The sequence below is a fragment of the Xiphophorus couchianus genome, chromosome 2 (assembly GCF_001444195.1).
Source record: "Xiphophorus couchianus chromosome 2, X_couchianus-1.0, whole genome shotgun sequence".
NCBI lineage: Eukaryota > Metazoa > Chordata > Actinopteri > Cyprinodontiformes > Poeciliidae > Xiphophorus > Xiphophorus couchianus.
In genome coordinates this window covers 10488146-10511808 of record NC_040229.1, presented here as the reverse complement: position 1 = coordinate 10511808, position 23663 = coordinate 10488146, and the positions used below count along the sequence as shown (strand labels likewise).

At 37.3% G+C, this 23663-nt stretch overlaps 1 protein-coding gene and 1 long non-coding RNA gene across 2 annotated transcripts; one reads left to right on the top strand and one right to left on the bottom strand.

Annotated features, from left to right (window-relative positions):
* Positions 1-1212: 1212 nt before the first annotated feature.
* On the bottom strand, positions 1213-14536 carry pkmb (pyruvate kinase M1/2b). The gene is made up of 11 exons (XM_028005346.1): positions 14432-14536; positions 13100-13277; positions 12935-13026; positions 10388-10519; positions 10120-10306; positions 6683-6953; positions 6446-6596; positions 6012-6164; positions 5156-5322; positions 1643-1824; positions 1213-1556 (listed from the first exon to the last, which is right to left on the bottom strand). Exons 2-11 carry the CDS (start codon positions 13248-13250, stop codon positions 1450-1452), a joined length of 1593 nt encoding a protein of 530 aa, XP_027861147.1. The 5' UTR covers positions 13251-13277; positions 14432-14536; the 3' UTR covers positions 1213-1449.
* Positions 14504-22640, top strand: LOC114137056 (uncharacterized). The gene is made up of 3 exons (XR_003593933.1): positions 14504-14595; positions 17104-17229; positions 22534-22640. It is a non-coding gene; the product is annotated as an uncharacterized LOC114137056 (long non-coding RNA).
* The last annotated feature ends 1023 nt before the right edge of the window (positions 22641-23663 follow it).

The following is a 23663-nucleotide window of genomic DNA, read 5'->3' as shown; positions in this document are numbered from 1 at the left end:
TGATCTTGCGCCGAGCTGTGGGTTTCTTTTTGAAGAGCAGAGTGACGAGGACCAGAGGAAAATCTGATGGAAACGACGGCAGGGAGGGGGAGTCTCAGACTTTAAGCCGGATTATAAATCCAGAACAGCGCGGGGTTGTTCGCTGCCAAAATTCAAAATAGCCGGGGTCATAATCTGCCAGATACTCGATACAAAGAAAATTATTTTCCATGTTCAGAGTCAGAAGTGGTGGATTAGCAAGTAAATAGGTATTTAATTTGGTGCTTCAGAGGTTAATTAGGATAAAATACTTTTACATTGAATGTGTCTTCTAATAACTCACTTTGAAAACTTCTTTCTAACATTATTATAGACTTCCTATAAAGAACTTTCATTTCTTATCCGAGTAGGTTGTTTGATGATACAGTGGAACATTTACAAATCATCTACGAACTCCAGACTTTTCCTAGAGAGAAAATTTTTATGTTTGGACATTGAGACACAAATCCAATGTTTTCTTGAAGCCCACAATAAAGGTTTACTTGCATATTTTTAAACAGAACAACATAATTTATTAGTTTTATTATCTAAACTTCTGGTTTGTTTTTAATCAAACACCAGTATTTATATTTAAATGACTGCCTCATAAATTTAAAGGGCAGTCCAAACATTGTTTGGGAACAAAATAGCAAATATGAGTTTTTATAAAAAGAAAATCATTAAATAAATATATATCATATAATCATATAATAATAATAGCTGGGTTTCCATTATTGTCATATTCTACTAACGTTAAACGTTGACATGAATAAGTTTGCTCAATCGGTCAATCCATCATCTTCCTACCACTTCCTGTTGTCTTCGTCAGCGGTAACGTCCATCTGATGATCACATGACTCCTGATGTGTTTCATTTGCAGTTTTATGAAACACATCCAACCACAAATTGTGGTGTTTCCATGAAATACTCCTAATTAGCATAATTAAATGGCCAATGGAAACGCAGCCAGTGGATAGTTTTTATTTTTTATCCAATGTTATCAGATTTGATAGACTTTCATAATTTTCTAGTTTTGGGCTTTTGGTTCCCGTACAAATATTTTTATGAGTTTATTGGCCAAATGATCTTTATTTCTCAAAATGTTTGTGTTCAGTTCTTTAGCTTTGATCATTTTGGTCTAATTTCACCCAAACTTTACGTGAGTGGTGGCAAAATATGAGTAAAACAAACACATCTTATCCAACAGTTCCTTTTTATTTATCATGCCAATTAATTTTAAATATTTTATCAACTTAAAGTTCCACATATAACATGGGAGAGAACAAAACAGGATTTAGACAATAAACTGGACAAATTGGAGGAAGGAATCATGGCGTTACTGAGAATCTGCGTCTGGTTTGGACTCTGAGGTGGAAACCGGTCGAGGATGGAGGGAAGGAAGGTCAAAGGTGAGGGAAAGGTTAATCCAGCTCACGGCACCAGCACCACCCTCATGGTGTTGGTGTAGCCAGAGCCGGGGCGCCAGCCGGTCACAACAATGGCCACGTCACCCGACTTGAAGAATTTACGGTATTTACCTGCAAAAAAAATGGTGTGCATTATTTTAAGTAGAAGAAAATTGTTTTGCTGAACTTTGAAACAAACGATCACATTTTCTGCTCACCAACTTCCAGGGCGAAGTTCACGCGCAGGTCGACGTCCTCGGCCCAGACGTCGCTGGCGGGCTTGGTGTAGAGCACCGGGTAGATGCCGCGGTACAGGTGGGCCTGGCGGGCCGTCATCCCGCAGCGGGTCACGGCGATGATGGGGGCGCGGGGCCGGTACCTGGACAGCAGGTAGGCTGACCTGCAGGGAGCAGGCAGTGGCTCGTTACCTCAGCAGGAGCCAAACGTGGAGGGAGAAACCAGAACCCTGAACACACCAGTGATTCTGGTGGTGGCAGCATCATGTTGAGGGTTTGCTGAGGGCCAAATCCAGCCTGCATTACTATGTGGCCCTCTAGACAGGCCACAGATAATTACATATTTGATCAGTTTTTGTGTGTATAGAGCCACATTACTTTAAATATTAAATTTTTAGAAGTACTCACTGAATTCATGTAATGCATTCTGCCTTTGACATCGATGATTTTAATGTTTGTCCCTCTGTTAAACTTCATTCTGGGAAAATGAAGTTTTTCCCAGAACCTCAATTCAGTTTTGATTCTTCCGGTCACAATTCGATTTCATTTCAATGTTGATTTAGTAATAAGCAGCATACAAGTTATTTGAATTTGTATGCTACTTATACAAATAGCATACAAAATTATGAAATTATGAGACATTTTTGTTCGAGCTGCGTCTTTAAAATGATATTCAAAATAGCAGGCATACAAAATAAAATTCACATTAAAAAAATACAAAAATAATTTATGCATTTAAAAGAAATTATGTGAAATAAATAAATTGGGTTTGTCCAGTAGGACAAACCCAGTAGGACAAACCCAAACATTCATTTAGAGCCATAATAGATGTTCAGACTAAAGCCCAGTTGAAAATTTGTGGCCAGATATTTTCAATCACTCAAGTTTGACCTGAACTTGAGTGATTTTGCAGGGAAAAATGGTCTGAAAATTTCTAAGAGGTGAAAGCTGTTAGAGACAGAACCTACAGGACTTTCTATTACAGATGCACCGATCCACTTGTTTCACTTCCGGTATCGATATCTGAGGTTCCAGTGTTGTATAGTAACGAAGTAAAAATACTTCACTACTTTACTTAAGTATATTTCGGAGTACTTCATACTTTCCTCGAGTATGAAAATTTTTGATGACTTTCACTTTTACTTCACTATATTTCCGAACTTAATTGCGTACTTTTACTCCGATACATTTTCAATGTGTGGTTTAGTTACTCGTTACAAAAAAGCGAGAGAGAGAAACGCAAAGTGTTTTGACCCACCTACTGATTAGCAAGTAGCAAGCAGGCTACCGAACAAAGTCCGTAGCCTGTTTGCCTGGGCTTGTTCATCACCACCAATAGGATACACCTGTTTCGCTTCTCCCATTAAACACAAAGCAAGTCTCGCAATCAGCAGCAGCCACATGGAGGAGGAGACGGAGACCACAACGACTGCAACTACGTCGGACACGGCTCCAGGGGAACCACCAGCTGGTGATGAGAGCCCATGGCCTTATTTAAACACAATATACTCTTTCGTGGGTGTTAAAGATTCATTGTACCGCATGCGGTTTATGTTATTCCTGCCCGAATTTGTGGAAATTCTATCTTACAAAAACTCCCCGTCCAACTTGAAGAAACACATCGAGGTAACGTCTTATGAAATGGTTATAATCCTCCTGTTTCAGTAACTATAGCTTGGTCACTAGACACTACTGTATTGTGAAACGTTGACCATAAATGAACTTTGTTTGGCATTGTTTCAGTTCCACACGTGGTGTATTTAGCTTAGGCCTAATGTTGACTGTAGCAGGCTACCTAGACTCCTCTGTTCAAGGGGGACAGAAGCCATAGCGATAGCAATTTAGACTAAATTTAACGAATATAGGAAAGGCATGCAAGTTCAAAACCAGGTTTACAGATGCCAATAAGCTGCATTTCCCTCCCAATTCTTTTTTTCTTTTGCATAATGACCAGTTGTGTGCACCACCTACTGACTGTAGCATTGACTGATTCACTGATTTGTGAAGTAGAGTAATCGTAACAGATCTTTTTCTTCATGTTGGCCGCATTTTCTGTACTATTTATTTTTCTCATTTTCAGCACTGACCTTACTTGAAGGGAAAACTTAAGGTTTACAAAAACTTTGTATTTTCTGTCCTGGAGGGTTTACTAAGAAGCTGGTTCAGTTGTAAAGCAGGTTAAGTTAACCTTGTGCTATAGGTAAAGCACCTAATTTTCTTAACTAAATGATGCCTGCAGGTATATCTATTAGCAGGTTTAATTTTGCCTGCACTTGGTTGGGTACATTATTTTAAGTGTATTTGACAAGTTTACCAAAATATAAAAAATGTCATTCAAACTGCATTTGCCTTGTTTTACTTTTTACTTGTACTTTTCATTACATTACTTGAGTACATCCATTTTTACAGTAATTTCCATACTTAAGTACAAGAAGTTTCAGATACTTTAAGACTTTAACTCAAGTAACATTTCAGTCAGTGACTTGGACTTTTACCAAAGTCGTATTTTGGAGAGGTACTTATACTTTTACTTGACTCTGAGATTTCAGTACTTTATACTACACTGTGAGGTTCCCTATCGGCCAAACCGATACAGAAAAACAACTGAATTGATTTAAAACATTTCTTCTTTGAAACACAGATATAAATGTGCTGAATTATTAACTTATTTGGTAACTCTGCACCAGTGCAGCACATTTAAATACACCAAATATGTAACAACAAATCGATTAATTGATTAGGACAGTAACAGCCAATGTAAAATAAATAATACAGAAACTGAGTAAACAAAAGGTTGACTACTTTAGTCCAACAGGTAAACTTAAACAACAAATCTTCTTTCGAATGGTTCAGAAAGTGCAACAAGGAATTTTAAATCTAATGTAAAATAAATAATAAAGCGTAGAATTAGACTGAATAGATCAGTATTTATGGATCAGTCAGATTGGTACCAGACTTTTTTAAATATCGGTGCCGGTACAGATGTTACTATCGGACCGGTGCATCTTTCTAACATTGTTATTTTTAGATGTTTTACCTCTCCACCTTCCTCTGCTTGTTTTAAATTGTCTCTCTGCTTTTTTCTGCTGCAGAGTGAAAAATCATTGAGCTGGAAAACATCCACGAAGCAACAAAAGTTCCTCCCCCACATTGAAGCAGCCATGAGATCCATTGTTAAAACAGAAAGCTAAAGTATTTAAGCCGCTATAATCATCCGGTTGGTCCAGCTGACGCGTCTTCTGTGTCACATGCTGAGAGGAATGAACAGGGAGTTAAAATTAACCTGTAAAATGTCAGGGTTCACGTCTCAGAAGGTCACCAGCAGAAAGCAGATTGTGAAAGTTGGCACACTTCAGAGGCCGGCGTTAGAAGGAAGCGGAGGCGTCGGGATGGAGAAGTATCATAACGCAGCAGTCCGAGCGCCTGCAGCGGCGGCGGCGGACCAAAGCGATGACTCAGAGAGCTGCTGAGGCAAGCGGCGCAGCGCGGCCTCACCTGCCCGTCTTGGTGAGCACAATGATGGCGCTGGCGCAGCACTTGAAGGAAGCCTCCACGGCGCCGATGGCGACGGACTCAGTGGGGTCACGGGTCAGGTTAGAGGTGCGTCGCAGCTCCTCGAACATCTGCCTGTGGAACATGGCGGCCTCGGCTTCGCGGGCGATCTGAACGCAGGAAGCAGACATTTTATAAAAACAGAGTAAACTGGGCTGCAGCCGCACAGCTGGGTTCAGCTGGTCTGCATTCACAGGACAATGAGATAAACGAACATTTCTGGCAGAAGAAGTCCTAAATATAATGCTGGATGTTAAACTCATGTTCATTCAGGCTGCATGAAAACCATGAATGTCCTCAAAAGGCCAGCAGTGGAAAAATCTACACTGAAAATAAAGAATGGAACTACAACTTTAAAAATTCAGCTAATTTATTACATGTTACATTTATTTACGTTTGTTTAACATGACAACTTAATATATTTGTTTGAATTAATTGTATTCCTTGTAACAAATTAACTATATTTTTTTTATTTGATTTGTTTATTCATTGCAGACAGGGTCTTAAAACCAAGAAAACAAGCAACCAGTAGGACAGAGAAAACGTGCATAGAAAACCAAGAACAAAATAATGATACAACTTAAAGCATACCACTTTACAAGCCTGCCACAATTATACTGACATTCAATTATGCAAAACTGGACTAACACATTACTGCTCCTGACTGAAATTATTTGAGCAGGAATAAATGATTTAGGAAACCTGTAATCTGTTAATCTACGCTGTAATAATCCTGTGAAGTCGCTGTGCTCTGTGTCAGCTCTGCTGCTAGCCTGTAGCGTGTGTGAGCGGGTCTCACCATGTGCTGGGTGCGCACCGCCTCCAGAGGGTAGTCTCCCTTGGCGGTCTCGCCGCTCAGCATGATGCAGTCGCTGCCATCCAGCACGGCGTTGGCCACGTCGGTGGCCTCGGCCCGGGTCGGGCGCGGCTTCTTGGTCATGCTCTCCAGCATCTTAACCGGAACCAAAACCAACTTTGTGACATTTTATGTCTGACTTTACAAGCTGCCACACTTTAAAAATTTAGAGTAAATTTCGGCAGCAGGGCAGCCAGGCAGATACTATAAATTTTACAGTAACCTTAGTGCAATTTTATTATATTTTTACTGTGAATTTATTACATTTTTATTGTAAATTTATTACTGTTTTACAGTATTTTTATTACAGTTGAGCAGAAATTGTACTACATAGTTACTGTAATATCAGTACATTGATGACATGCAGAGAATCAGACCTGTGTGGCGCAGATGATGGGTTTGCCGACCCGGTTGCATCGGCCCGTCATCATCTTCTGGGCGACAAACACCTTCTCTGTTGGGATCTCGATGCCCAGGTCGCCGCGGGCAACCATGATGCCGTCGCTGGCCTCCAGGATCTCATCAAACCTGACAGAACGATGAGAAACACCTTCAGTAAATCCAGAAGCTGGCGCCACGAAGCAGCTTCAGCAGACGGACGAAGAGCCGCCCACCGGCACACGCCCTCGTGGTTCTCCAGCTTGCTGATGATTTTGATGTCCTTGCCCTTCTCGCCCAGAACCTTCCTCACGGCGTGAACGTCGCCCGCCTTGCGGATGAAAGAGGCGAAGACCATGTCGATGTTCTGCTCCAGGCCGAACTGCAGGTCCTGGATGTCCTTCTCGGACAGAGCCGGCAGGTCGACGGCCGCGCCCGGCAGGTTGACGCCCTTCTTGCTGCCCAGCATGCCACCGTTCTCAATCTCACACATCAGGTAGTCGTTTCCTTTACATCACACCCAACACAAAGACAGAGATCCAAAGGAATTAAATCAGCGACTCAACGTGTTTTATAACACTGTCAGAGGAAACTTTCCATATTTTGTCATAATGCAAACACAATGTTAAAGACGTGGACGGGCCTCTATCAACAAGAAATATTGCTGGACGATAAATTGTCCCAGAAGTTATTGCAATGAACAATAATATTGTTTTGAGGAGAGGTGCACCGATTTATCGGTGCCGATTTTCTTAATTTTGGGAGATCAGTGATCGGCCGATTTTTAAAACTGATCTTATCCACCGATCTTATCTATGTCGGCTAATGTGTAAGAATGAATCACTGTCCTCTTTCGCTCTCTGGTGAGAAAGGTTTGACTGACAGACTGGCTCACCAAGTTATGTCTGCACATTTACAATTAACAATAGTTGCCCCACTGTTGCCATATTGAGCAACATTTCAGACAAAAAAGTTGGCCAAAATCGGAATCGGCAGGTTAAGCTTTTTAAAAGATCGGTAATCGGCGATCGGCCAGAAAAGTGCAATCGGTGCACCCCTGGTTTTGAGACCATTTTCAAGTAATATAATGCTAACAGCATAATAAGACAAAACACATTCTCAAACATCAATAAACTTTCAATTCTAGTGAATGTTTAACACAGGAACAGGAAGACATTTTAAATATTCAAAATAAATAAACACAACAGAAAAAACCCAAAATGAATAATTAAGTCTCTGTAAACAAAATTGTCCTTCAAAAAAAGGTCTAGTTGAGACCAAACACCAGACTGAAAACTTCAACCAGTTTTTGGTAGAAATAAATAAATAAATTATACAAATAGAAAATATTGATCTCGCTTTAATTTATTATGTATTTAATTGAGTTACTGTTTATTGAGACAGACGTGGTGGTGGAGAAAGTACTCAACCACAAAATGTACAAATAAACACACAAAAATTACTAGAGTGCATTTTTGTTTGAGCAACATTTCAGACAAAAAAAATTGGTATCGGCCAAAATTGGAATTCAGTGACAAGAAGTATTTTCTTTTTTTTTTAAATACTTAAAAGTATTGAGAGTAAAAGTACTTGTTGAATGTATTTGCTATTACAATGATCTAGAATATCTGTAAGTGTGACTACTGTATGTTTATTTTCTTTAGTACATCAATAGTGTTGCAGCATTTTAATGAACAATGCTGAATGTTTTTATTGTGTTTAGTCTGTGGCACAGTTTACAGCTCAAAGGAATGATTTTACCTCTGGAAGATTTTATTGAACAAAAAGTAAAACAAACTGTAAAAACACAAAATCTTCCCAGGTATTTTTCAAAGTTTTGGTTTAGTTTCTAGTGAAAATATTTTAGTTCACTTGAAATATGAGAAAACTAACATAAGTAACTTCTCAGCAAGAAATATGAGCTTTTTCAAGTCAATAATTCTTTAACATTGATGGAAAAGTTCCATAGGCAGATTATTGCACTTATAAAATGGGAAAAGTGAAATAATCTGCCAGTGGAACCAGTACTTTTCCATCAGTTTTAGGAATAAGTGACTTAAAACAAGCTCCTATTTCTTGATTTTAAAAAATTACTGATTTTTTAAAGATATTTGCACTATAATCTAGATCAAAAATACTTGGGAAGATTTAGTGTTTTTGCAGTCAATGTGTTATTTTAACTGCAGTAAACACATTCAAGGCAGTAATATTTTTATTTGCTGACACTAACGATGGATCCCCTGTTTTCTCTAAGGCAGGGGTGTCCAAACTTTTTGCAAAGAGGGCCAGATTTGATAAAGTCAAGATGCCTGGGGGCCAATAGTTTGTTTGGACATTTTTTAACCACAAAAGTGTCATGCAAATACACACTGTTATAAAACAATTTTCATTGTCACAATTATCTTTATTTTTCAAATGACAAAATAACCAAATATAAGCCAGTCAGGCAACTCTAAAAGCAGAAATTCTGCTTTTCTTTCATATCTGGAGAGTCAGATAACATTGAACAAACTGTATAAAATACCTTAAATTTACATGAGTTTAAAAATATCTTTGCCTCAAGAACATTTTAAACAGGAGTTATAAGTAATACAAAATTGTCTGTTATTAAATTTTAAAACAAGTGAATTTTGCTCTTGTCATTTACAATATCTTTCAGAAAGTAATAGTTTGTATCACATCTACAGGTTCATAACCAAATCTTACTCAAGAGTTTAATAAAAATAAGTGCCATAAATCCAAGTGCATAAATGTTCTTTTGGCTCTTCACTGCTGATAGTGACAGACGTTGCTGTTCAAAACACTCAGTTTTATGTCCTCAACTCTCAGTGCCACACTGTTACTGCCAGGCAAACATTCGCAAATTCTTGCTTCTTCTCAGGGCAAATGTTCTTCACCAATTTCATAACACAGTTTTGATGAATGTATCTTCAGTAAAAGGTTTGCCATGTTTAGCTATTAACATTAACATCGTAGCTTGCTTTGGTGGTATTTTCTTTTGACTCAGGCCCAAAGAAATCGCTGTTGTGATGCCAGTGCAGCTTGGAGCTGCTTCAGTTTTTCAGCACAGTAACTTCCTGTTAGCTTGTTGTATGTGTTAGCATGTTTACTCTGGTAGTGTCTCTTTACGTCAAAATCCTTAAACAAGGCAACCATCTCATTACAAATTAGACAAGCACAATTGCCTTGATTTTCAGAAAAGAAGTATTGTAATTCCCATCTCTCTTGAAAGCGGCGGCCCTCACTGTAAACTTTCCTCGTTTTCTTTGCAGTGGCCATGGCAGAAATGAGTGGAGAGCGGTTCGCTGTACGGAGGCAGAGACTGATAGTATTAAAGTGGTGCTGCCACCATTTGGTGAAAGGAGGAATTACAGTTTCAAGTTTTATGATTTATTTATTCTGTTTCACAGTGCAGGCGGGCCATAAATAATACATTATAAGACCAAAGCTGCGGGCCGTATGAAATCTGGCCGCGGGCCGTGATTGGCCCCCGGGCCGGACTTTGGACATGCCTGCTCTAAGGGTATATTTATGAACGTCTATCAAAACACCCCTAGAAATACTGTGAAGTTTGTGTTTGCAAAGTGGCAAATTGTGAAGAAGTTTGGGGGTAAAATTACTTTTGCAGAATATTCTGCATGAACAAAAAGTAGCTGTTTGTTTCCGCTCTTACCGACTTCTTTAACTTTGAGTGAAATCAGACCGTCGTCTATGTAGACGTTGCTGCCGATCTGCACCACCTTGATGATGTTTTTGTAGTCGAGCCACAGAGTTTTCTCATCGCAGTTGTCCTTGTGCTGATCGTTTGTGGTGACCTTGATGGTTTCGCCCTTTTTGAGCTCCACCTCAGCAGTGCCGCTCTGATAAAAACATAGAGCCATTACAGTCATTAGTCCTCCATAAATCAAACACTTGCCTCGTGTAATTTGGCAGGAACTCACGCCCTTGATGAGACCGGTCCTGATTTCTGGTCCCTTGGTGTCCAGAGCGATGGCCACCGGCCTGTATTCAATAGATCCGGGCCCAAAGCTCTCGGTCGCCTCGCGGATATTATTGATAGTTTCTGCATGGTACTGAGAAACAAAAAGATGTCACAATAATCCTTCAGATCTCTGTAGCTCTACTCCGCAAAAACACTAAATCTTACCAAGTATTTTTGATTCTAGTTTCTAGCGTCTTAGCCGTCTTCAAATAAAACAAAACTAACTTATAACTTCTCAGCAAGAAAATATGAGCTTATTTTAAGCCAATAATTCCTTAATATTGATGAAAAAATGTTTGTTCCACTGACAGATTAGGGGTTGCTAGGTGGCTGGGGTTACCTAGCAACCAGCCAAGACCAGGACGTCGCCTAGCAACCAAGTACTACTTCCACTAGCAGATTATTTCATTGATGACAAGACATTTTTTCCATGTTATAAGTGAAATAATCTGCCTATGGAACTAGAACTTTTTCATCAATTTTAAGAAAAATATTGACTTAAAACAAGCTAATATTTTTGTTGAAAAGTTAATTGTATCTTAGTTATGTTAGTCTTGTTTCGAGTCTACTAAGATATTTGCAATAGAAACTACACCAAAAGTACTTGGTAAGATGTTGTGTTGTTGCAGTGTGCAATGGATGAATATGTATTTTCCAGCCACCTTGGTGTCATTTTATAACACAGTCAAGTAACTACAGTATGTTAAATTCAGTTGTTATAAAAATGATGTAAATCAAATATGACTTAAAAACAAATTTAAGTCATGACGTCCTGACTTTGCAATATAACATTGGGCCTCTGTCTCTTTAAGAAACTCCAGCTCTTTCTGAAACTCCACCTTCAGGAAATCACCACCTCCTCTATTGACTCTTTAACAACGTTTTTTTACCAGCGTTGCACCGAAAAGCAGCTGCTACAATTAGGCCAGCTGATGCGCAGTTCAACCAGGTGTTTGCTAATTGCTGCTGGCTAGTCTGAAGGAGCTGACTTGTGGAGTTGGAAGCTTGGAAACTGCAGCTCTGAGCTGCGTCTCGAAGGCGGGGCTAGGTCCACCTAGGCGTTTTGAACAGCTGAATGGTTGCTATGGAGATTAAAGGATTTCTGAAACATGCATGAAATAATCAAGACAACCCTCCGGGGAATAACATTATAACATGATGTAAAGCTAAAGAACAGTCTTTAACAAACTCAAAACGCTGAGTTTTATTTCTGCAGGCAAAAACTCATCTGGACTCGTATCCCGTTCCCAAAGCGTAAACTGGAGCAACAGGTGGTCACATTGTCAGGCAAAGAGCAGCAGCATATTTTTAGCGCAGGACCTTCAGCCTAGCTGTGCTTTAAATACGCACTTTGAGCTGCTGAACTGCATCACTTCAACTCCTGCTGTACAACTGGAAAAAATGGCAACAAGCAAATTAAAGTATCACAAGCAAAAATCTCCTAGAGAAGAAAGAGTGAGCGCAGCCTGCTGCTCCTTCTCTGCATGCCCTCCGCTCCCACTGTTGCTGTGGGCCGCTTTCCTATTTATAGCTGACAACTGCCACACCAATCAGACAGAGGTCACATCTATTTTCCCTCTCTCCTCAAACCGAATCATTTGGTTGTCATTTTCCAAAGGCATTATTATTCACTAAACAGAAGATTGGGTATATATATACATATTTTTAATTCAATCCATCAGGTCTGATCTGTGTTACTGAAAGGGCTGCAGTTAACTTTTAAAGCTCCACGTCACGATTCTGGACGTCCGCTCAGGTGACAGTCAGCGGGGTCGTGACTTTTAAAGGTAAAGAGTCAAGGAGTTAAGGTCAGTGGCTGACCGACCAAAGCGTTTTTATCCTAAGATACAGGCGGAGTGCTGAAGGGTCAACTACGAGCTCTGAGATCATGTAACCGGCGGTTAGCAGGCGGCAGGACAAATGCCAGCCTGATTCAGTGAAACACATGCATGGAGCTTCAATCTGCTGCTGCACTGTTTTATCAGTGTTTAGCTTTAAAATCTGATCGTAAATCAATATTGACATGTATCTAGGGCTGTCACAAGCAGCAATAAATCAATTAATCCCACCATGGATTAAACTGAGTTCAATAGTTTAAGTTTGCATGATTCATTGTTTTTCTCTTTACTCTCTTTCTACCAAAAACTGGATGACAAAATTCTTCAGTCTGGTGTTTTGGTCTCAACTAACCCAACTTTTGAAGGACAATGTTGTTTGCAGAGACTTTATTATTAATTTTATTTGTTGTTTCTGTTGTTTGGTTTATTTATTTTTGGAGATTTAAGATGTCTTCCAGCTCCAGTGTTAAATGTTTATTAGACTTTAAAGTTTATTGATGTTTGAGAATCTGTTCTTGCATTATTATGCCATTATTACCGTTATGTTACTTAAAAATGGTCTCAAAACAACAGCATTACCATTTATCACAATAACTTCTGGGATGATTTATCGACCAGTAATGCTTAAGGCGACAGGCCTGCGTACGTGTCGTTGCTTCTTTACTCACTTCATGTGTACCGTGAGAGAAGTTCATTCTTGAAATGTTCATCCCGGCTTTGATCATTTCTTTGGCCATCTCCACGGATCTGGAGGCAGGTCCTACGTAACAAAGCAGGCTTGTTAACATGCCGTGATGAACAGAGAATCTGCGCGCCGCGGTGATTCGTCTGACCAATTGTGCAGATGATGCCAGTGTTGCGAGACACGGCCGGCTCGGAGTTGATGTCCAGCAGGCACATGTGCTCGATGAAAGTGTCGGCCATGGCGGCGGACAGCTGCTGGGTCTGCATGATGGTAGGGACGGCGTCCTTCGGCTTGGACATGTTTGGTGTGGAGTCTGTAGGGATCGTCTTGGCGGCACAAAGGAAGGCGCGATGTGACACGTGAACAACATATTTTTGTAATATTTGTAAGTTGTTGAAGCAGTTGATTTGAATTTTGTGTTTAATTTAGTCTTGTTTGTGTCTTAAGAAATACCTTTAAGTCTTTTTAGGAATGTTTGTACAGGATTCTTATATGAGATCCTTAAACAGAGTTGATCTGTGTGATTTTGATCAGATGTAAAGTCTGTCCACTTGTTGACTGTGTTTTCTTTATAATGTTGTAAGATTTTGTTTTTATTATGTAAAGCTGCTGAAATGTGCTACATAAATAAACTTGATTAATATAATAAAACTTGATGTCTAATTATTATTTTTAATTTTCGTTGCTATAGGTTAGAGCATGGTGTTCAGCTTTGGAAGAGGTGCCTGCATGACGTTTGCATTTAAAAACAACGCATGAAAACAACCAGAAACAATAGAGGAAACATGAAAAACCTCTCTAAAAAATAGCTTTCTCTTATTATAGATAACTTCTAGTTCTTATTTGAAGCACCAGGTTAACAGGAGCTCAGAAAACTGCTTCTGTAAAAGACAGAAAAATACAGGATGCCCCTGATTTCCTGTCTCTCAGTGACACTGAACACAATAACAGAACCAAGGGAGAAACATTAACAGTTTTTATGCTGCTAAGGTGCAATAATGATTGAAAATCCTCCGCCGAGTTAAGCTGTAATGCTAAATGGCTGACATATTCCTGTCGTCAGCATTTTCTCTCTTGGAAATTATCATGTAAATTTAATCTACCATGAAACATATCAAATGAAATGAACTGTCTGGTCACGTTAAATATTTATTTATCAAAGTAACTGATGTCAACAGGTTTGCTAAAGGTCACTACTAAAAATATATGAACCTATAACAGCTAAATAGCCGGATGGATGCCATAGTTTACAGAGCAGCAGGTAAAACTCGCAGGTGTTAGATTACTTTTAAAGAATAATGATTTTTATGATTTAATTAATAAAGACCCAAACTAAGATGTTATGTCAACATTTGTAAAATGAAAACAAGTTAAAAAAAAAAAGGTGCAAAGAAAAGATTGAAATACTACAATAAATGAACATAAAACAGTATATCACCGTGCTGTTTAGTATGTTTTAAGGCACCCCAACTTCGCTTACCTACTGGGTGAACTTTGCAGGGGACCAAGGCGCCGCCCTCCCTGCTGGAGCGCCTGCGTTTTATTCCAGCAGGGACTACTTTCTTATGCGCATTAAGCAGCTTCTACAACCGGACACCCCGGGCGCGACGTTTGGGGATCAGATAGCTGCACAGATCATCTAAGGTGGACGACCTTAACGCATGACGTTTGGTGTACTATATTTTATGTTATTTTATTAAAGAAAGCCTTAAAGTTAACCAAATATTGAGTCGGATGGAGCGCAGGTGCAATTTCTCTTCGCCTGGCCAATCACGGCGCTTTCAGATCATTATACTTGTGCAGAAACATTTCTTAAAGCCGTTAAATCTTCAACCTGATTGTGTGTAATATCAATCTTTATTATTATTATTATTATTATTATTTTTCTTTCCTTGTGCCTTCTTTTTCTTCCATGAAATGGACTAAAACGGACTAAATTAGCCCCCCGACCTCTAAACTTATCTTGTAAACATTTTAAATAAAAACAAACAAACTTTAAAAAGCTTTTCCAGATGCTATACAGCTAAGAAAATGCAAATATAAAAGATAGAAAGAAAGGAAAAATCTTTATCTTGTTTACTAAAACAATTGTGTAACACATGACTAGCTAGACATCCGATAACATGCGTCCTTTTCTTAATGTATTTAATAAAGCTAGTTTTGTAACTGAAATGCAACAGAAGGAAAAATTATTTCACAAGATTAACGCTGAACTCTAAACGTTGTTGTAACTGAAATATAACAGAAATATGCTTTACTAGCCGCTAAGCTAAAAATAAAAAATGAACATGTACACTGCTCTACATTTTATCACACGTCAAAATGTCTTCCAAACACACAAATACTTACATAACAGGACGATTTCCAGGGTGCGCAGTAAAGAACATTGAGAAAGTTAATTAGCTAAAATTCTTGTAAGGTTACCAGAAAAAAAATAAGACAAAGATTGTTTGATACGAAGAGCGCTCACTCGGTCATATTTCTGCAAATACAATGAGACACAAGTGGTTTCTGACACGGATGTCACACTGATCACATTTCAAAACATTTGGCATTCTAAAAATGGATATAGTCTTGGAATTATGAACTTATTAAGGTAACTTACTTTCACTTCAAACCATTTTACCGTATTTGACAGAATAGCATCACAGGAACATAAGCTCCCATAAAATATCCTTATTCGATTGGGTCTTGCTAGCTGTTTTGCAGAAATATGGGAAAGGTTTTCCTTCTGTTAAGATTTTCTCTTTCTTAAATATAACTGAGTCTTAGGATCATTGTAGGTAGCAGAAAAAAATAGGAATACATTTCCAACAAAAATCTAGTAAATTTTGACATTAATCTTAGAATTTTTCTAGAAAAATACTCAGACATTTATGAGATGCAAAAGTTGAAAATTTGCCAGAAAAATTCTAAAATTTTTCGATTAATCTCAGAAATTTTCTAAAAAGAGATTCAGAAATTTCTCATCTCCAAAAGGCAAAAACATTGGCAAGCACAGACATTTTGAGATTAATCTCAGAGACAGAATTACTGGAACAATTCAGAGCTTTAAAAATAAAAAAAAGAAAAATGCTAAAGGAAATTAAGACAATTTGAGTTTAATCTCAGAAATTTTGTAGAAAAAAGGTATATTTTTCAAAGTTGAAAATTTTCGACTTTTGGAAATTTTTCTGAATTTCAAAAGTCTAAATTTCCAACTTTTGATACTTAGAAAATTCTGAGATTTTTCTTGCAAACTGACGCCTTTTTGAACTCAGAAACTTCCATGTTTTTTTTTTCTAGAAAATTTCTGAGATTAATCCAAAGATTTCTCAGTTTTTTGGCAGAAATGTACAAATCCTATTTATCTATCTGAACATTGAATATTATAACATGGTTTTAATTACAAATCTTTGGTAATTATTGAGTTAGTAGGTAATGTATTTCATTAAATTGAGATAAGGGGATTAAATAAGAGCACTGCAAAAACACAAAATCTTGTGTTTTTTCAAGTAATTTTGGTGTAGTTTCTAGAAAAAATATATTAAACTCAAATTAACTTAAAAGTAACTTTTCAGCAAGAAAAAAGTGCTTTTTTGAAGTAAATAATTCCTTAATATAGAAAAAGTACTAGTTCTATTGGCAGATAAATTAACTTATGGAAAAATGTCTTGCTATAAATGAAAAAATCTGCCAGCAGAACTAATACTTTTTAATCAATATTAAGGAATTATTTGCTGAAAATAAGCTCAGATTTCTTGCTGAAAGGTTACGGGTAAGTTAGTTATGTCTTGTTTCAAGTGTACTAAGATGTTTGCATTAGAAACTAAACCAAAAGAAACACTTGGCAAGACTTTGTGTTTTTGCCGAGTGATCACTTCTTCTTAGTCTTTTTCAAAAATAAAAGTAGTGGTAACCAAATTTGGTTCTTGGTGATGTATGCACGTGTTTTTCTTTGTCCTACTTCTTTTCTTGTTTTTTGTTTTTTTTTTACCTATTTGAAATAAATAAATACAGATACAAAAAAATCTATGATGGGCTTGACACACCATCATACTTAAATGCATAATTATTATCTTTAGTTTATAAACAAACAACAATAAACAGTCAGTTCAGTAGTTTTTATGTCTGTCTTCTCTCAGAAGGCTTTCTCGTTTTGTGTTTTTTTAGATCAGCAGGGTTCCTCTTCTTGCTGCCACGCATGGCGTTCTTCAGAGACCTGATGGAGTTATTACCCTGTCGGGAAGCAGACAGGCGATGACTCAAGTGCATGTAACCTTATTATCGACCGACTTGGTGGGCAAGACACCAACACCCAGATTTCTGGTTAGGCTCAGGCAGAAACTTCACCAAAAATAGAAGGTGGATGTGCACCTCCGTCTGGCTGTTATGTTGTCACGATACACTGTTATCCTTTGCTGTATTTTCTACAGTTAAATACCACAAAATGCCCAGTAAAACTACCATAAGACATCTTTACAAGTAGTTACTGTAATTTGCATTGCATTATGGGTATAGTACATAGTATTACAGTAACTTACTGTATGTTTTGAAGTTACAGTAATTTACTGTTTACACATTACAGTAGTGGTTCTGTACTTATAATATACAGTAAGAATTATATTTGATTTCCAACGGTCATCACAGCTGCTTCACCGTGGTTCCCTGTTTCTGTATTTTTACTCCTTTACTGGTTAACATATTTTTAAGCCAGAAAGAGAGAATGTACTTTTGTTTTTTCACATCCAAGCTAACATTAACATGCAGTTTATCTAGCTACGTCATCAAGCGGCTTCGCTTCCAACTGTTTTCTGATGACGTTTGTTTTAAACGCCGAAGCTTTTTCCCTCCAAGTGCAGCTCTGTCTCCGTGCTGTGGGCTCACACTGCTTCAGCTCTTCAAGACAGGTAAGAAAACACTTCTTAGAAAACTGTTTGAAGCCAAAGCCTAGTCTGGAAATGAACATTTTAGATGGAGTTAACGTAACTTATAGCATCATGCTATAATGCTATAACTTAGCATTATAGCATGAGCTGGTTTGTGCTGGTTAGCCTGGTAACATAACATTACCTTTACGTTACTAACTCTGGTGTATTATATAACTGGCATATTGCAACCTTATAAGTTACGTGTCTGTAAATGAGGTGAAAGATAGGAAAATATGATGGTGTTATTTTTTGAGCTGGTTCGGAATTAACATTAGCTAAGGTGCTAATTTTACCGTTGAAGGTTTTAGCTTGACTTTTGCCGCTTAATCTTCCTCAGGCGGCTTTGGGTTGAGATGAGCTCAGTGCTGAGTGTCTGTTAGCATTGTTGTTACATCCTTTGTCGAACAATATAACCTTAACTGATAATTGATCCCCCCCCCCTTTTTTTTTTTTTTTTTTTACATCTAATGACTGTTCATTTGTTTAAACCATGACCTTGCAAACGTTAAAAGTGCAGATTAGCTACGTAGGTCAGCAAGGATGAATTTCTAACTTTGTTCTTTTTTTTTCTTTTCTTCAGATGACCTTTTTTTTTCACTCCCAAGCTTTTTCCCTCCAAGTGGCTGTGCAGTTCTGTCCTGCTGACTGCTAACATAGCTTCATCTCTTCAAAAGACAAGACAACAGGTAAAAAGACAGCTCTTCAAACATATTTGAAGTCACAAAATAGTCTGGAAATGTAGAGGAGCAGCTAACCTAATCTATAACTTTGAGTTTGCTACAGCTGGTTAGCCTGCTAAAGTACCATTACATCTCCAACATAATGTATAAGAGTCTGTAAATGAGGACAAAGGTGAAAAACATTAAAGTGGTTTCTGTTATTTTTTGAGTTGGTTCAGCCACAGTGGCAGGTGGACAAAAAAGTTCATTTCCAACCCTGGTTACATATAAGGACTGTTCATATGTTTAAACCATGCTCCTGCAAATTTAAAGTTAAGTCAGTACTAACAGGTGCAACTATGTACAGGTGTAAATTCTGCAGCATTTGTACTTCAGAATTTACAGAATTTTGTAGTCATGTGAAGAAACATCAACACACAGTTAATTATCGGTTTGCATGTGGAATAGAGCAATGTCCTGCTTCCTTCAGAACATTTTCTGCATTCAGGTCCCACATGCACAGGAGTCACCGCCATTGCAGAAGTCAGACTGAACACTTGTGGAATGTAATGCTTTAAAAAAATGCATTTAGCCCCACAAACTGTCATTCACATCTGCTGTTTCAGAGTGGTAGCAGGATGTAGGGGTAAAGTCTAGTCTAGTCTCCGGGATGAGGTTCTCAAAAGCCTGTTGTAATCTGGGTGAACTGGCCCTTTAAATGTAAATTACTACCAGTAATTCATATTTAAGAGAGTATTCCTTTTATGTTTTAAAGGTATCTTCCACCAAGATGTCTGTTGAAATGGAAATGACCTTGCCCACTACACCAAGGGTAATCATGCTTGGTAAGAGGAATATTTTCTATCACTATAATGTTTTTGTAGCAATGTATGTAATTGTTATGGTAGTCTGTACTTTTACTCACTAGCGTTAGCCTGACAAGGGTTTGTCTATTTTAGGAAATAGTTTGATGTCTGCAACCCGGTGGATGGTCAGTATGGAGGAGAAGGTATTTTTCGAGCCTGAGCAACTACATGACTTTGCCAGCGTCCTTGCTGTCTTTTTTGGGTCATATTATGTCTTCAATCTGGAGTATCAGGAGTCAGCATCCACCACTCTGGAGATGATACAATGGTAAGTACTCTACACCAAGCCATTTATGACTTAAATTTAATGACAGTTTGACTGATGATGAAGAACCATAGCTGATTGGTGTATTGTACGTCTTCATTAAAAAATACAATTAATATATTTTATTTCTGTTAAAAGATTCTTTGTGAGGATCAATCCAGATGTTGGTACCAAATGCACAGCCAAAGTCGGTACAAGCCGCAAGACGGGAAGTCTTGTCAAGAGGAAAGTAGTCAGTGTCAACTCCCAGATCACCACCTTCTTCCAACAACTTGCTGAATTTGAATGGAGGACTTCCAACTAGGTAAGTATTTTAATAAATGTAAATGTTTATTATTTTGTTGTCTTTTCCTCCTATCTTGCATGCTCTGACTTTACTTCAGCCTTTTTAATCTGATTTTAATGATTATTTATAAATGCCATGTGATTCCTACACAATAGCCCTTTAGAGTAGCCTGCATCTTTTCTGTGTCCGTGGTAAAAAAGTGGATGTCGCTGCATCTCTTAATAAATCACAGAAATGTATAAGTGTGTAGTCGTTTAAGTGTGGTGTATTTTTATACTATGCAGTTTTCAGTTTATTAGGCACACCTTTGCAGTAATCCGTCAGCACCAACAAAATGACTAAAAAGATTGTTGTACTTCATCGTCCCCTTGGGGACATTTGTAGGACGCAATCTTTTGAATTACTGAAGACTGACTGACTGCTTTTGCCATAAACAATCCAAAAACCTGAAGTGAAGCCAGTCCTGCTCATTCTTTATGCAGCTTCTATTATCACTTCAGTCCAATTGATTTTTTAAAAAACAAATTATCAACTTAATGCTGCTTTATGACAAAGATTTTGTGCATGTGAACATTGTCACTTCAGCTTAATTTGTCAACTTCCTGTCGATTTGAAAATGTAGATAACTTCCTGACCATCTCATGACCTCCCACATTGTCTGTCTTATTCTTTACAGTTCAGCTTCCACAAGATGGATCCCACTGATTTTGTTTGACGAATGGAATAAAAGTTCTTCTGATGTAGGAAATGTGTTCTATGGTTTTGTTGTTTTACAGCACATTATATTGTATTGTGACATGTTTTTTTATGACATTGCGAATATGTAAATGGATTTTATTTCTACAAATCTGCTGAAAATAAATACCTGTTATTCACAGTACTTGGACTAAAATTTCTTTTATGAAATTTTTCGGTTTATGGTAAAATATTCTTATCTTAAAGAAATGTAAACTTTAATTTACAGTAAAACTCTGACATTATGTTGTGAAACAAGTTTACAGTAGACCAGCTTTACTAGAAAATACAATTACTGTATTATACTATAATCTACATTTACAGTAATGCAGTTATAACTGTAAAGCACACTTACAGTAAAAATTAACTGTGAAATATCATAACAGTAAGGGTACTGTAGACTGGTAATTAGAATGGTAATTACAGTAACTTGCTGGCAACAGTGTTGCCAGCAAGTTACTGTAAAATTACAATAAAAGGTTTAACAGTGTAGATCATGTCACACAGATCTGAACGACCACTAGTTCCAAGACACATATCCAACATACCGTAGCTCACATAAAATCAAATCCTCCCCAAGGCCGTTTTCAGCACATACCTACAGATTCCTGTCTGGTAATGAATATGGTAAAGATGTGCTGTCTCATTACTATCTGGAAATGCAGCCAATACAAGGGGAAGGGAGTTCGTCTTTCCTTTTTTTACCAAATCCAGAACATGCACTTCAAAAACACAAAATCTTATTTAGTATTTTTGATCTAGTTTCTAGTGAAAATATTGTAATATATTTGCAACAAGTAACTTTTTAGCAAGATATATGAGCTTGCTTTAAGTCAAATATTCCTTAATATTGATGAAAAAGTACTGGTTCCACTCATTACATGGGAAAATGGCTTGTTATAACTGAAATTAATACTTTTAAAATAATTATTAAGGCATTATTTACTTAAGACAAGCTCTTATGTTTTCCTGAAAAGTTACATGTAAGTTAATTTTGTCTTATTTCAAGTATAGAAGGATATTTGCACTAGAGACTAGTCCAAATTTACTTGCTAAAACGTTTGTGTTTTTGCAGTGTGGATAATTTTAATTCTGAAAACAAACAAACATGACAAATACTTATTTTAATTCCCAGATTGAAGAAAAACCTCACTATGTTTTCATATAATTTAACAAGTCTAAATTTGCTGAGTTTTTGCACAAATGGCCAAAGGTACAAAACTTAAATAAACTTATAAATTGGCCAATATTTTTGCAGCATGCAAGGACTTTCATTTTTTAGGAAGGAGAAAACTGATTCCAAACCTTTACCCAATACAGAAAAGGACACATTTACACACCGTAAATCCAGAAGAAGCCACTGCCTCAGAGAAAATGCACAACTCCACTCAGAGTGAAATTCATTTAAAGTCTAGAATAATAATAAAATCAAACAGATTAACAATTACAGCTGTCCTGAAAGCGCAACACAACCCATTACAACTATAGAACAGAATGTAAGGTCATGAAAGTCTCTTCAAGTCATATTTAATTTCATGTGTCCATTTCCTATCATTTTAAACATTGGCTAAAAGTTCTGTGCAACAGTAAAAAGCTGTGAAACCAGAATGTGGGACACGCTCAACAACTCAGCTCCAGCTCCCTCTTGTGGTCGATTGGCTGAACTGTCTTAAACCTCCTTTAACTTGACCTGTCTGCAGTTTTATCCTGGACGATGAAACTAGATAATCTGCGGAAGTATTATAATCTGATTATCGCCTGACAAGCCATTTATTGCAGACGTGTGAACATTATGCAGACGTCACTTGAAATAAATTAGAAGACAAACAAGACCAAGTCCATTTTCGTTGCCTTATACAAGATCACTTCGCAAAGTACGTGCTTCAGGAAGGAAATCCAGATCATCCTCGGGGATCCCGGAGCATATCCAGTTCAGAAGGGATGAGCAGCTATTCACAGACGTTCTCCAGTCCATCTGATTCAGCTTCAGCTATTTTCCAAAGAATAAAGTGCAAAAATGTCAGTGGAAACTGCATAATTTTCCATCCACTTCACAATAAGGCTGCAACTAACGATTATTTTAATTAAGAATTCCCACATCGATTATTCTGACCATTAATCGGATGGAAAAAATCTGGCACATTCTGCAGATTTTTCATTTAAGTCTAATATATATTAGAGGTACATTAAAATAGGCAAATAAACAAACAATCCAATTCCTTTTTAAATAAGAAAATAAACATTTTATCGTCAAATTAGACAACATCCCCCTAGTATGCTTGATCATTTCTAGCAAAAAAGAAATACAATCAACAAAATCTATAATAGAAATCAGTCCTCTCTGCTATATGTATTGAGATATTGTAGGGCTAGTCAGTCAATATTCTTTTAAGATTACCTGATTAACAAGTGTAAAGTAAAAGCTTCTAAATGGGAATTTTTAAATATTTTTTTTATAGAATTTGAACCAGGTGTCACCAAAACTGTCTGTTGAGGATATTTTGGTAGAACATATTTACAGACAAAGGATTTTTAAACATCTTAAAAATATATATATATTTACATTTTGTACAGTTTTGGCTTAATTACAGCTTTGAATAAGTTATTCTTTCAGAAATTGGCCTTATTTTGAGTCTGTATCCTCTAGCTAGCTGTTAATTGGTTACTAAATTAGCTGACTGTTATTTTAATAATCATCACATTAATCAGATTCATCATTTCAGCCCTACTTCAAAATTGTTATTATTATTTCTCCTTTGTGTTGAGCCATCATATTACATTTTAATAAAATATACTGAAGTGTGTGGTTATAATGAGGGAACATATGAAAAGGTTAAAGTTGTGTGAATACTTTTGCAGCATATTTTGGAGAGAATACATACAAGTCGTTTGGAGGAAATTGTAGTATGATTACAGGAGAGCTATTCAACACATTCGAATGACACACAACTTATCATGAACTGTGTGATGATGTGAGAGCTCTGGTGGAGC

Excerpts from the sequence above, each read along its gene's own strand:
- pkmb (XM_028005346.1), bottom strand. The coding sequence starts at position 13,250 with ATGTCCAAGCCGAAGGACGCCGTCCCTACCATCATGCAGACCCAGCAG. Across the intron at positions 10,307-10,387 it reads GGACCGGTCTCATCAAGGGC|AGCGGCACTGCTGAGGTGGA; the intron begins GTGAGTTCCTGC and ends TGTTTTTATCAG. Across the intron at positions 6,597-6,682 it reads AACCACGAGGGCGTGTGCCG|GTTTGATGAGATCCTGGAGG; the intron begins GTGGGCGGCTCT and ends TCGTTCTGTCAG.